Source organism: Pyxicephalus adspersus, chromosome 3 (genome assembly GCF_032062135.1).
Source record: "Pyxicephalus adspersus chromosome 3, UCB_Pads_2.0, whole genome shotgun sequence".
NCBI classification, from domain to species: Eukaryota; Metazoa; Chordata; class Amphibia; order Anura; family Pyxicephalidae; genus Pyxicephalus; species Pyxicephalus adspersus.
Genome location: NC_092860.1, coordinates 17,138,004 through 17,153,391, shown reverse-complemented (window position 1 = coordinate 17,153,391; position 15,388 = coordinate 17,138,004). Strand labels below are relative to the sequence as shown.

Sequence of the window (15,388 nt, the reverse complement as noted above, 5' to 3'; positions counted from 1 at the left end):
TTACACTTAAAGCAGAACTCTGCTCTAAAAAAAACTTTTACACGGGCAAACTTTATTTTTGTTTTTCTTACTGCTTGGTAGAGCTTCTAAATAAAACTGAGCACAAACCTGGGTGATTTAACCCTATGTGACAAAAGACACTTAAACCTCAACTCCATATCTGATTTGGAAGTAATCCACCTTTTTGCTTTAGTAGTGGAGGATTTCCCTTTGCATGGATTTTCTAGCTGTAACCATTCATGCTTACATCTAGGACACAGCACAATGGGGGGCTGGACTTCTGGGCTGCTCAGAACCCCAAAGAACTAACGCACCTCTGATGGCCACACTTCCATGCTTATCTTTCATTCTTCCATAGGTGAATATGCATGAGGTCCCATTCCCACCACAGCGGTGCACTGCATTTTTCAAAACCTTCCCTCGAATTTCCATGTGCATTGCCATGCATCGCATTTAAATAGTCAGCATTATGCAGCACACTGTACAGGACAATAATAAGCATAATAATAATAATATGCAATAAGAAAAAGCTCAATATACCAATACATTGCGTTAATGAAATGCAAAGAATGAACAAGAACATTTTTTTATTTGATAAAAAACTTATATATGAATTTAGAATCCAGTTAGGATACCAATGAAGAATGCTTTCATAGTTTTTTTTCTCTAAGAACCCATTGTGTGGGTGAAATTGTAGAGAAGAGTTTTAATGAGTTAATAATGAATAAGTGACATCGCCATGGCCCTTTCTTTAGCTAAATTTTGCAGCATTCATAGGGAACGTGTCCTCCGGTGTCACCCGCCTCTCTGTGTTTCTACATTTTCCCTACCTGTGGGTTGAGCTGCATTTTTGTTTCTCCTTATCTTGACCAGCCAGTTTGTCTTCCTCCTGAACTTGTCATGGAATATCTAATTGTCAGCGTGAGAATGATTTGTTCTGCACATTTATAATTCCCCGTAAAAAATGCCCAAACACTGAGTGGGGGGTTATTTATTAACTTCCCAACTTCAGCCGCTCCTTGAGAGAAATAGCTTTGACCTTCATACTGTCCCCAGCCTTGTTTCCAGCAGGCAGCCTCCTCCTCTACCTCCTCCCATGGCCACATTCTTCCCACCTCCTCCAGCTCAAAAACAAGTCTAGGTATTAGGAACAGGTAATTCGGGGTCGGAGACTTCAGGTACTGCGGGACGCCCACCGGGTCACAGGACTGCTCAGGTAAGAACATTCATCTGGATGAAAGGACATTTCACTCCGTAAGGGAAAAAGTTCTAAATTGCTGGATTAAAAGTTTTCTCTCTTGGGTTTAATAAGGTAAAGTAAATGCATTTCTTATGTATTGAGAACATTCATCTATAACAGCTTACATGGAAGATCACTGATATCCAATAGGTTGCTTTGGGCTACAGATGTTGGGATATAGCGCAGCCATATCTGATAAAACCTCAGCCTGGTACTATTTGTATGTTATACGTTAATGGAGAAGAGCAAAAATGTTCTCATCCAACTGTGAATTAATGCAAAGCTACGTATGTCTCAGCCTCAATATATATATAAAAATATATGGACTTTGGTAGAACAAATCATGTTCGCATTTAGTGGATCAGAGGTTTCTTTGGTTTACCTGGACTGATGTAGAAAAGATCCGTGCCGTGTTGGAATACAAGTAAGAATAAGCATTCAATGACAAAAGTCTGCAGGATTATGAGTAATGTATTCTGTAAATGTTGTAAAGTTAAGGGGTGGGGGTCTTCTCTTAAAGTGGACGGATCACTAAGAAATGATGTGAGCTGCCATTGCTGACTTGGCTCTATAATATACGTTGCTTGGTCAGGTTCTGATCCTCTATTTTCAATACCTCCTGAATCTCTGACCTAAAATAAATATGCAGCTCAGGGTTTCAGTTATTTATCACACAGTTACCTCCTATGGTTCTACAGAAAGCAAATGATTATCTTTACTAGGCAATAGTTCAGCAATGGCAGCTTTCATTATCTCGCAGTGACAGGTCCACTTTAAAACTAAGTAGAAACAGTTACCAGTTAAAAATAAATAAAACCTGCCATAGAAAGTTTTGAGTGAAAATATTTATTGCATCATAGTGAGAAAAGATTCTGTTTATGGCTTTTGTATCACCATGTGCAAGTTTTCCTCCTCACCAATAACCCCCAAGTGTGGGGTATTACATGGCTGCACTTGGCAATGGCAAAGCTTAGGGTTCAAATTTTGCAAGTGGCTCCCTCTGTTTTTAGAGGCAATTGATGACCCATCTGGTGGACGTCAGATGATTGGCACTGGAATTGATAGTTTCCGGAGAGAGATAGATGAGTTCTGTTCTACGAGTGGGGGGCTCCATAGGATTAAACAGTGGCCGTTCCCGATCAATTTCAGCAGATTGATCATGGGAGATTGCTGAACACGTGTCAGATTTTTTACCAAGAACGAGCTTTAAGGTAGCGTAACTTTATGTGGGTGCAGCAGAAATGCTGCAAGGTGATAAAACTGTGAAGCTGGCTGCACACCTAGGCTGAGGGGTATCACCGGGACCAATAGAGGGAGAATCCCCCAATCAGAAACCTTACAGAAGTTCTAAACCCTTACTATTTTATCCCAAACTATTTGATCTTGGTGGACTTTGCATTTTTGGTTGACCCAATGCTTAAGAAACTAACTTCAATAAAAACAATAAAAAGTCCCAACACTTTACATTGCCATGTAATATAATATGTAAATGGGACAAAAATGTGGTGACAGGTTCTCTTAACATGCTTGGAGCAGAAGGAAGCAATGGCGGACCAATAATTACAATTCAGTACACAAACAAGAAAGGGGTAATGTTTGTCCATCTTGGCCATAGGTTATGTTGGTGACTAATGGTAGTAAAAGGCAGCAGAGATAAGGATATCTGTAACAAACTGTTTATATTCAGGTGTAGAAACTATTTCTGGGAACATTTTTATTATTCACGTGAGTCAATTTGGCACTTATCCAATCTGCCCATTGACTGATCATGGTAGGAACATGCATGTTGGTTCTATCTGAGCCTGAGAAGCCAACCCTAGGTCCAACCTTATCTTGGAGCTGATTTATTAAAGCTCTCCAAGGCTGGCGAGGATACGCTTTCACCAGTGAAGCTGGGTGATCCAGCAAATCTGGAATGTGCAAACAGCAAATGACTTTGAAGAAATCCCTACCAGGTGTACTGGATCTCCCAGCTTCACTGATAAAAGTGCATCCTCTCCAGCCGCGGAGAGCTTTAATAAATCAGGCCCAGAAAGAGAATAGTCAGGGGGTGTATGCAGTGAACGCAGAATGCCCATAGACTTCTATGTCCGCCATTAGCGAGATCTGGTTATAAATAGGATTGGCCTCTGCTTGTTTTTTTTTACAGTGCAGCCATTTTTATCTTGACTTCTCCACTCGGTAAATCAATGACCTGGAACAAATATGCAGGCAAAGTGCTTGAAGTGTATCCAACGTCAGTACCTATTTGTATCGAGTGCTGAGGGGGTAAGGAAGACGCTCAGCTTTTTATTGCTATTTGTGACCTCATTAGGGGGAATAGATCTCTCTGTTTGCCCCCGGACTAAAAGTGAGTGAAAATCTAAAGCCCCTAAGGACGGATTGATAAACAATATCGGGGACCGTTGCACAAATTCTAAAATGCCCATGATGTTCACCATTTTTATCTAGCATGTGTACGTAGGTTAAAGCTTCATAGTTGTCACCTAAAATGAACATTTGTGATCATCTCAAGGCAAAAATCCAATGTTTGTGTACAGCGTCTTATACTGTCATTTATTAATTCTCCATGGAGGATCACTAAACAACTGACCAAGGCGATCTTTGTTATTTCCTATAGGGAAGGATGCAGCGGGGTGTTTCTCCTTGTCCTCCCCTTTTCATAGAACTGAACATTTCTGTGTGTACAGCACAGTTTGTTGTACTGTTATTGGAAACAATAACACAAATGTGACTCGTCTGTACTGGTCCAGCTCCTTCCCTCCTTTCTAAATAAACTGTTTATGTAGCCGCCAAGGGAGAAGCAAAGGAGTGTCACAGCTCTGGGTTACATCCAAAATGATAATCCTGATTCCCAAGCTGCAATCCCTGGCCCTTTTAGATGTATACACAAAGTATTGCATTTATTGGGTCTGATTAATAAAAGCTTTCCAAGACTGGGGAGGATATACTTTTATCAGTGAAGCTGGGCAATCCAGCAAACCTGGAATGAATTTGGTCCAGGATTCAAAATATTTCCAAGCAAAAAGCAAATGACTTTGCAGAAATCCATTCCAGGTTTGCTGGAACACTGAGGTTCACTGATGAAAGTGTATCTTCTCAAGCCTTGGAAAACTTTATTAAATCAGGCCCATTATATTAAATACAAATGTAAGTGAATGTTCTGAATGGTCTGACAAAGGTTGAGTGTATCTTCATTGGGGAGATTCATCTCTCTATCCCTGGTGATACGTTATGAAACACAAAAGTGAAAGGTAAATCCTACATTTTTACCATTAGAGCAGGAGGAGAACAACAATCTTCCAATGGGAATAAAGTTCTGGCTAGAACTGAATAGGAGGGGAATTTCTTCCCCCTTCTTCTCCAAAACAAGTAAAAGAAGTAAAAGAGTCCCCACCAGGACTGCAGCACAAATATAACCATTGAATGATTTTCAATACTTTGTAACTGTATCTGAAATAAAAAATAGTTTTTGGCTTTTCATACTCTTTATTAGTGTTAATGATCTGAAAGCCAGAAAACCTTAAAGGACAACTTCACCTTGAAAAAAACCTTTTACCCCCCTGAGGGCAGTCAGCCTGGAATTATACTTACCTTCAGCCAGGATCCAGAGATCATAGCTCTGACATGATCTCACACGGCACGGCACATTTATTCTGATGTGTGAGCCGTACTACATGCGTGTGCTGAGGGTCACCTTTATAACGGCTCTCCATCGGAATACAAATGGCCACGGTGCACATAGGATGTATAAAAAAACAACAAAAACCACTGCTGCAGGAGGATCAACTTACATCTGATCTTACCATCTCCTCCAACCCTGAAGATTTGCTGGTGAACTGACACAAGTCAAAATATTTTTAATAAATTAAGCACAACAGCGTCTAAAGACATTGACGCGTTTTGAATACATTGCTTAATTATTAGGTATTAGTGCGAAACGCGTGCGATCTACTCTACTGTATTCTATGTGGGTATATACAGAATAAAGAGGAGCAACCCCAGGCCATGTGTATTCTAAGATCTGATCAAGTTTTGAAAACATAGCATGAATTGTTAGACTAGGATACAACATAGACTATATAGACATTGGGGAAAGGGTGATCTTTTAATATTTTGATTTTTTATCCCAGCAATGATGATAAAAATAAATAACATATCTATTCTCATTAATTGGATAAATCACTGAAATGGAAAGTCATATTGATGTTTGGTACCAAAAGCAAACCTGCCAATCCTATGGAAGAACTAAGGAATAAAATCTGGACCAGAGATGTTCAATAAACTAAAAGCAACTTAGATTCTGAAATCCAAATTCTGGCAACCCCTCCACATATCATCTGTGATGATTGGAGGATGTATAAGCTTTGAAATTACTTTTTAAATACAGTGTTTGAGCAATCAGGTTATCAAACAATCAGATCAATACATGTATGGTCAACATAAGTATGGTCAGCATGAGAATGCATTTTTTTAATCTTTGAATTGTGTTAAGGAATGGCACGGTAAAACACAAATTTCACTACATGCATTGTGCACTGTTGGTATTCATTTTGCACAATACTCTGCACAATAGTGACCAATAGGTAACATTCAGCAACGCCCATGGCATGATTTACAATGGTGCATGATTTCTGGGATACTAGGGGTTCTTGGCTTTTTTAAAATAATGGACTGTCTTAACAAAATGCACTGGAAGTCAGGTAAGTGGTGGTTGGATAGCTCCAATAAAAGTTGATTTCACCTTGGAACTGAGCTATTCTGACTTTGGATCGGAACACAGAATTTGAGCAATCCATGTTCTGATCTATCGGTATTATGCATGTCCCGAAGGTCATGGTGAGGTCCTGAAGCATAAGTACATTTTCAAAGTTCCCTCATCCTTTTTGCCTTTCCCATGGACCTAAAGTCCCCAATTCTTCTGCAGATCTTTGCACTGGCCATGACTTTGCAGTCCATAGCCATGGGCTGCTATGGGGCCATTTCTACTGCTGCCTTGAAATAAACCAAACATGTCCACATGCAATCCTTGAATACTTGAATAGAGCCATGTTTAGTATTAATCAACACAATACCAGCAGCCTAAAGTTATAGGAGGAGACTACGAGGGAACGCGTGTCCTCAAAATAATCTCTTTGAACGGTTTACAATGTTTCCTAAACAATCTCTTTTACATTGTTTTCAAAGCACATGAGAACTAGATAAACTTGTTTCAATCATTACTTTGATAACTTTTTATTTTCACAACATTTTTGGAGGTAAAATTAACCTTTATTAAGGAGTTTTTACATTTACAGAAGTTCTCTGTACCTACACCAAAAGATCTTTCCCAGTTTGAAAGGCTTTGCGTTTGTCTTGTGATGAGACTGACAATTTTCTTCTAAGAACCCAATGACTTTGATGGTGGTCTTATATTAGGGTACCCTGTCACAATCTTCAAAACTGCAGGTAAAAGTAAAGGAAGCTTAATGGTTCACTTACAATGTGCCTCTAAACTTGCTAGAAGATGTGTCTTTACCACACTGAGCAGCCTTTTTCAACCTTCTTACCCTGGAGGAACCCTCCAGTCTTGGGGAACACCTGCTATACGTAATTTGCAGTCGGTGGGAACAATTCTTCTTATAGTGGATATGGAATATGGGAACACCATCCTCATAGAGAGCTAAAAATATTATTGGAGTCAAGCAGGTGGCTTTGCCAAAGTGGCCCAGGACCCGGAACTTATGCAGGCACCAATACATGGGAGGTCAATCAGCCACGGCTTAAGAAACCCTTAGCAACCTCTGGAGCAACCCTTGAAATTTTTAGACCCTTAGTTAGCAATTGCTGGTCAAACTGATAATTATTGGTTCATATTGTTTGACTTCCATGGAACCCAATTTGAAAATGGCCAAAAAATGGTACAGCCTTCTCCATCTTACACATCATAGCCCTCTCCACTTCTTGGATTAAAGTGCTGGGTTCTCTTGATAACACATCCGTACTAATCTTTACTAAAATTTCTCAAGACTCAATTTGTCGAATTAAAAAATATCCTAAATTTGGGGTAGTCTGTTACTTTCCTGTCTTTTCCCTAAGGATGCAATACTTGGCTCTCAACAGCCAAATACCAAGCCCCAAAATGTTCATGCGTGGAAAGAGAAAAGGTAATTTACGCTTTGTAAGCTCTTGCAAAAACCAACAAAGGAGCTTACCCATGGATGAGATTTAGGACTGGCAGGTGAACAAGATGGTAAACGAGTGTAGGGATCCTTATAAATTTTTATATATATTTGCCTGTACTTAATTGAAAAGATGGGGGGAACAATATCCCATCCAACAGCTCTGCAAGTAATAGTAATCATCTCAGGTGTTTTGACAAGACTCGGGAAACATTCCTATACTGAAATCAGCGTTAGTAAGGGTGCTATAATGACTGGCAACATCAATGGCAACACACTAGCACTGATATAAACCATAATGATTGTAAAAAGTCCACTTTTATTACATCATAAAAGTCTCTATAATAATATTTTAGAACCATGCATAACTCTATATTCTATTTTATTATATTCAAAGCTACATGACTCATATGAAACATTTCTTATTTATGTGTGCTGACATTTTCTTTTTTTTTTCTACCAAAACTTTTCACATGGATTTTAGATGAATGGGGGATATAAACACAGGGACCCCAAGCAATGTTCTTTTCAGTCCTGTGTGCTTCCGCCAAATCATGGAGTAAGCATGCCTTTGAAGTATTTGACCTCAATGACCACTCACAACAATGCTCAAGAGCAAATCTATTATGGACGGTTGAACAAAATCCCCTCTTTTATTCTTACATTAATTGCAAAATCTTAGTTGTGACAAGCTAACTGACTAAAGCAAACAGAAGAAAGTCACATTTTTCCCAAATCCTAAGCCAACAAGTCAAAACAGCTCTAGCTTTATATAGAATCTCTATATGAACACAGAGAAGACAACATAGCCCTGGCCACGGAAGACCCAGTTCCAATCCATGTATGATTGTCGGGGTGGAAAAGTGTCTGCTGAGGGTGTCCTTAAAGTGAATCTAAAGTCAAAATTTGGATAGATTGGGAACCCCAGTTAGGTTTTTACTGCCAGAGACTTTGGGTGAATAACAGAACCACACCAAAGGTCAAGAGTCCAATAATATTTATTTATTCCAAAACAACAAGCCAATAAGTTTTAGTTCACCAGACTATGCTCTGTTCTTCTTTATCAAGGCTTAGGATGCTATGTAGAGGGAAAGGACATTCAATCTGAGCAATTTCTAAAAGACTAATATACGTGAATCACTGCTGGAAGAAATCCTTTGACAACTTGGGTTCCATTCCAAACTCCAAAATAATGCACCTTGTAAAAAGAAGATGACAATTAGTAAATTTCCTTGTCAAATATTGCAGAAAGGTAGACCTTTAGCTGTAAAAGGCATTTAGCTCATCATTCTGGATACTGTTGAGAAATATGAATAATATAACAAAGTGTTTATGCTCCTAGTAATTGGAAAGAACCATGAGCTGGAGTACAGATATGATGTCCCATATTTTCCCAATATCATATATAGCATGGCTTGCTCTACATTTGTTTGACGTCATTCCATGTAATTAGTCCTTACCATAGAACCTCAATGTGAATGCAGAAACAGTAACTAACAGGCCGGGAATATGAATAAAATGTATGTTGTAGCTTTTGTGTCTTGATACAGCCTTGATCACAAAGAAAAACAACTCAGCTACACTACATTAGTCTGAGATTCCTCATTACAGGAGCGGGCTATAGATACACAGAAGGTCATTATTTGGAGCTAATGTTGCATGAAGGTATATTAGCTTAGGAAAATAAAGTGGTTGGATCATAAATTCATTTCATGCAGCATATCCTGTCTACATAAATACAGTACCATGGACAGGCAGTATCTTGGGTGCTACTGGTGCTGCCTATTGCTTATTTAGAATTTAAAGAGACCCCGTCAGTCCCTTAAAAAATCCTCTGCAGTAGAGAACACAGGAAACTCTCTTCTCCAGAGGCTTGGCTTTCCTACTATTCCTCCATTCCAGTTTTTGAAGCCATGTTATTCTGCTATAGGATTTATAATGAACGTAATAGGCAGTATTGCATGGATGACCTTCCATAGCTATAGTTCCGCTTTATTATTTTTCATACCATTTGCAGTGAGCAGAAATAATCTGTAAAAGCACAATACCTAAAGAAAATGTGTTTACTGGTAAAATCCTGAAGTATTGTACCTCCAGCCCTTCCCTTCTTGCTGTGTTTGTAGTTAACTGCAAAGGAATCCAACTTCTTCTCTTTATAGTTCACTGGATGACATCGAGGCAGGAACAGGTGAAAAGCTCCATTTCTTTCCCATCATGACGTCAACGATCAACCTGGGCCCCTCCGCCAATCCTAAGTAAGTGTTCAGCACCCTCCCTGTAAAAGCCTTTATTTAGCCTCTCGTACTGAAATAAATTTTGTGGACAAACTGGTTTAGAGAAGACAGAAATACAAGTTTAGCAATGTGTATAGGGAAACATGGACGTCCTACCTTTAATGAGGTGTAGGGATTACACTAATCTATTATTTACAGGACATATCTTATATAGATTTTAGAATGAGAAAATGTGGATGTGGTGTAGATTTTATCAAGCTCATATAATAACATAAAATACATATTGTAAAATGCAGCCTCCTATCCACCAATCAGAATGTAAAGCCTTGCCAACCCAATTGTAATTTTCTCTCAGTGTTATTTTTTTTATCAATTTAAATTTTTCTTTGCGATCATCTCCAAGCAGTTGATGTTCCACCCACTTATAATAATTGATAATTTGAATTCTGATTGCTTTGCCTTAAAAATCAATTTGTAATATTGACTAAAAATTTTAAGCAGTCACTAATACATCAATTTTTGATCAATGTTCTGCCCAAATATCGATTATAATTCCAATCATAAATGGAACTGTTTTGATTAATTTGTGAACAATTCAACATTTACGTGCTCCTGATCCATGATGGTCAAATCAATCAAAAATGTTGCATGACTAGCCAAACTGTTACTGATATCATTCTGAATTTGGTTACTCTTTCAAATGTCTTCTTTTTATGATAAAGTTTATTCTCAAAAATAATCACTTTTCTTATCTTGTGTTTTGCAGTGCTAAACCTACTGATTTTGACTTCCTGAAAGTGATTGGAAAAGGGAGTTTTGGAAAGGTTTGTTATCCAGCTATAAAAAAAAAAAAAAAAAAGTTCTGGCTTTCAATACAATTTTTTAGATACAAAAATCTTCACGATCTTTTCAACGACTAAAGGGAGGGGGAGAGCAACAGAGCAGCACCCAGCTGCACACTCTCCCCCTTCCCTTGCATTAGGATCGTTAGTTGTCCATCGTCTGTAGATCCGCCAGGACGGTCGTTCGAACGATGGACAACAGGAGCTGTACGAATATCGGGTGAGAACCATTGGACATGTGTACGTAGCTTAAAACTCAAATAAGATTTTTACCTTGCCAGCCAGTTGATTATTAGGGAAACATCAGATAAAGGTTGTTCATCAACATTCCCAATGGATGGAGGTTGACAACCACCAGCCAACAGAAACGTTGCCTTCCATGTGCATTAATAAATGGCTTCCAGTCAATGTTTACTTTGTAAGACACTTTAAAATTCACCTGTTCAAATTTCTGCTGCAGATATTTTGACCAGCAAGAGTTCAAGTTAAACTCACCAAATCAAATTTGAACTTAATTCTTACTGCCCGTATTCAACCAGCACAGTGGGCCAGTAGACCAATGTACATTGTATTGATGACACAAGACATATGTGTGTATCACTATCATCATATATATATATAATATATATATATATATATATACCCCTGTGTTTTTATTTCTTTCCTTGTCTATTAGCATGATAAATTATTGATAGCCAAGGCAAAGAAACCTTTTAACAGTCAGTTAAAGTATATGTAAAGCCCAACAATACACTTCTCCTATTTACTCCTTTTTGTTCTCGTAAACCCCCATCCCCACTATAGTATGGAGAAGTTATTCCATTGTCCTGACCTATTTACTGTTCTAGGGTGGCAACACTGCTCCTCCAAAGGTATAGAATGGTTAGTGAGTATTGTTGCCCCAGGACAGGAAGTTTGTTACTGGCAGAAACTCAGAAAAAAAGAATATACGGTGAAGAACACCAATTTTTGTAGCGGGATTTTTTAGGCCAATATCAACAACATATATTATAAAAATAACAAGATTTTTTAATAATATTTACATTACAAGGCTCATTTCCAATACATAAAACAACATAAAAACCATTATTAACCACAATAATCTCTCCTTTCAGAGTGTCCCTGTGAGGGAAACATTCTGGGTATATTCTCTGAGCCTTGTAAATATTATTAACAAATATTATTGGCCTAAAAAATCCCGCTACTCCCGCTACAATTTGGTGTTCTTCACCGTATATTCTTTTTTTCCGGGTTTAAGAAGGGATGTGGCCTACGTGATATGTAGCATATGTGTAGGTGGAAATCTTCTTACTGGCAGAAACTCACTAACAAGGCTTGATTTTAAGTTTTAATTAAAAAAATTAAAAGTAATAAATCTTTATTCAGAAAGAAGGCACTGGGTGCATAAAACCTTAACTCAAAGCCTCCAAATAGGTTTTGCACAGGGCTCTCTGTATGATTCATTGTATGTCTACCAATGTATCAACCATTTTCCATTGTTCTGAATACGCTGCTGAAATGTGGATTGTGTTTGGCTGCTTTGGTTTACTATAAATCATTGCTCTTTGCCCCATGTTACAACATAGGGACCTACATGTAAATCAATCCTAATCCTTGTTCTGTCTGTTCTTTGTTTTCAGTGGATTGTAGGTAGCACAGTGCCGGGGGGTTAACAAAGTCTGAATTCTGGGGCACCGCTGTGAGAATTCCAGCCGGTGCTGCCAAGGACTAGGAGTTTGTCACTAATCTTATAATCTGGAGCTGACTTGGCAGGACATTCCTGGGGGATGAGGGGGCTCCTTTATCACTATGTATTAGTACAGTGCCATGTTTTCAGTCTTAGGACGCTTTATTCTGCATATTTTACAATCTGTCTTCAGCTTGGAACAAACTAATGCCATCTGCAGCAATACCCTGCAGTCAAATCATTGTTTCTAGAAATATACTGTACATATATGTCATACAATTTAACTGAAAAAGAATGGATTTTCAGATACATTGACCATAAATATCTTAATAGCGCCTAAAATAAACCTTTAATATAAATAGAAAGTCTGCTGGTACAATCTGGTCCTGGCCCCTTTCCCACACTTTCAGTAATATAACATGCACCTGAAAAGGAAAAAAGTTGGGTTGGGTAGAAGAGTGGGAGAAAAGACACATAGGAAAATGTCCAAAATAAAAAAAAAACAATGTTACAAATCATGTGATTTTTTTCAATTAATAAAGGTTACAATATAGTCAGGATGTATTTTAAAGTCACCCACCAAATTGCAAATGCTTTGCGTATGGTATTGTTGCTAATTGTACTAGTGGTTTAGGGAGACTGGAGGGACAAAAATAAAAATATTACCCCAGCTTTCTTTAGAAGAAAACTTTTTCAACTACACTTAAACTTTTATTTTCAGTTTTAAAGAATTGACCTTTTACATCTGGGGCATGTTCCTATGGGTTTCCCTCACCCCATCCTTTCGATGTTTGTGAAACTTCTATGGTTAGAGGAATTGCAATGAACTCTTTTAGATGTCTCAAATGAAAGGATTATAAAAAACTTGAAGTTTCTTAGTAAAGAAAAATAAAATGATAATATAGTAAAGAAAATGTATAAAACCAGAAGGCCTACCTTTTAATGTTTGTTTTCACTTAAGATAGGAAGAGTGAATATTTACATATGGGTGTAAATGAGCATGGTACAGGACTTCTGGATATGGGGGACCTTGTGACCCCATCTATGGGGGTATCTGTATCTCATGGGGGTATCTGAGATATCACCCCCCCCCCACATGGTCGCAATACGCCAGACGTATACAAGACACTGAGCGGGTCTAGTACGCGGGCTTCATTATAAAAAATTTGGCCCTTTTTTGATATAGTTTTTGTTTTCCGATAATAAAATATTATTTTAGTATTAAACAATTTTTATATGTTTTTTTCTATTTAGGAGAGTACTCTTGAAAAAACCAAACCTATACTTGGCCCATTGTACCGTACAGTATATCTTGGATTACACATTGCAGAATTCCTCTATGAATAGTTACAGTTGTAAAGCTAGTTTCCTGGAGTTGTCATCAAGAAGACACCAACAAATATCTCTGAATATGAAATAACATGAACAGAGGAAAGCTCCCTATCATGTACTTTTTGTTTTAAACATTTATATGTCTTATATGTTTATATAATTTTTTTCCTCTATAGGTCCTCCTGGCAAAGCGTAAATGTGATGGTAAGTTCTATGCCGTGAAGGTTCTACAGAAGAAGACAATTCTGAAGAAAAAAGAGGTAAAATTTTTTCACTTTGGGCTCTTGGACGTTCCCTATAAAAAGCTATGTGTGATTCCTGAGTATTTATTTATAATGGTAAATTGTTTTTTTCCCAGCAATCTCACATTATGGCCGAAAGGAACGTCCTGCTTAAGAACCTGAAACATCCCTTCTTGGTGGGCCTTCACTATTCCTTCCAAACTGCAGAAAAACTTTACTTCGTCCTGGACTATGTCAATGGAGGAGAGGTGAGGCTGCGATAACTTCATACCTAGATTACTCACAAATGGCTGGTTTGGGAATGGGCAAATACTCTTGGACCCCAAATTTCTCTGGTCTTGGTAATACACATTTGTCATATGCTTCGAATTTGTAGATTTGTAAAAAATGAATATCATTTTAGTGAAAGATTTTCTATAGGGAGCAATACAAATTTTGATTTGTGCATCAATGCACATTGCAATATTGTATCAATGTAATGCATTATTATGGATGGGCGCTATTTGTTCAGAGTTCCATATAGGCTGAATTTATTGTATATCTTAACCCAACAACAAAAATAATACATATTGCAGCTTGTTTATCCATACATTTGACAACAGAATTTGTTACCAATTATCTCACATTGTGAATCTACCAGTAACACACTTCCTGTCCTAGGGTGACAACGCCTATTCACCATATTGTAGCTACAGCAATGTCACAATAGGCTGTTCAGATTTGGGATACAAACACCTCTCCTTCACATGTTCAATATGGAAGAGGTATGCAGTAATACACAGGAGATAGCCAAGAAAGCTGATATCATAAAAAAAAGAAATTAGAAGAATCAACCACCATTTTATGTTCTTGCGGAAACTGTACTTAGCCCGAATAAGAAAATAAATACAGCAAAAAAAGTCTAAAGACTGGTAATCTGCACTATATTACATTTTTATTTCTGGGTTGGAACATGTTCATAGCCTGTGGCCAGGAAAAGGGTCCCATTGTTGTATATATACAATGGCCCTATAGAGACAGCAATCCCTATATGTAATTCTTAGGAACTAAGAGAAAATTGAGTGTAGCTCTACTATGACATTCATAGGGAATGTTTCAGCCTAGTTAAGCAGATTCATAATCACATAGAACACGCTGAAGACCAAGACTTCTGTGCTGGGCACATCATGCACTCAGTAAAGCCTTCTCACACCACCATGGTACTCTATCCTGGGACTCCAAGTCTTTTGTGATGAGGACATTATGCACCCCTTTGATACCACCATGGTGCTCAATGTCTAGAACCAGAGTCTTCTGTGCTACCAATATCATGGAATCAGCAAAGCACCATCATGGTGCTCTATTACTGGAGCCCATGTCCTCTGTGCTGGGGACATCATGCTGCTGTGGCACCACTATAGTGCATAATCCCTAGAAAAAGAGTCTTCTGTGCCGGGGACATCATGCACTTAGTAAGGCACCTCCAGCACCACCATACTTCTCAAATATTTGGAGTCTTTTATGTTGGAGACATCATACACTTAATAAAGCCCCACTGACCCCACTAGGGTACTCTATCCCTGAGTATTTTGTCCAGTGGGTCTCATGCACTCAGAAAAGTCCCCCAAGGCCACCATCGAGCTCTATCCCTGGAGGACAATTCTTCCATGA

At 38.2% G+C, this 15,388-nt stretch overlaps 1 protein-coding gene across 1 annotated transcript in view; it reads left to right on the top strand.

Annotated features, from left to right (window-relative positions):
• Nucleotides 1–1,060: 1,060 nt before the first annotated feature.
• The window catches only part of SGK2 (serum/glucocorticoid regulated kinase 2), a 29,413-nt gene continuing 15,085 nt past the window's right edge, over nt 1,061–15,388 (top strand). The window contains exons 1-5 of the mRNA XM_072403724.1: nt 1,061–1,216; nt 9,561–9,656; nt 10,402–10,459; nt 13,673–13,756; nt 13,855–13,986. Of these exons, the coding sequence (XP_072259825.1) occupies nt 9,616–9,656; nt 10,402–10,459; nt 13,673–13,756; nt 13,855–13,986 (315 nt within the window). The 5' untranslated portion in view covers nt 1,061–1,216; nt 9,561–9,615. The remainder of the gene's footprint in view (nt 1,217–9,560; nt 9,657–10,401; nt 10,460–13,672; nt 13,757–13,854; nt 13,987–15,388) is intronic.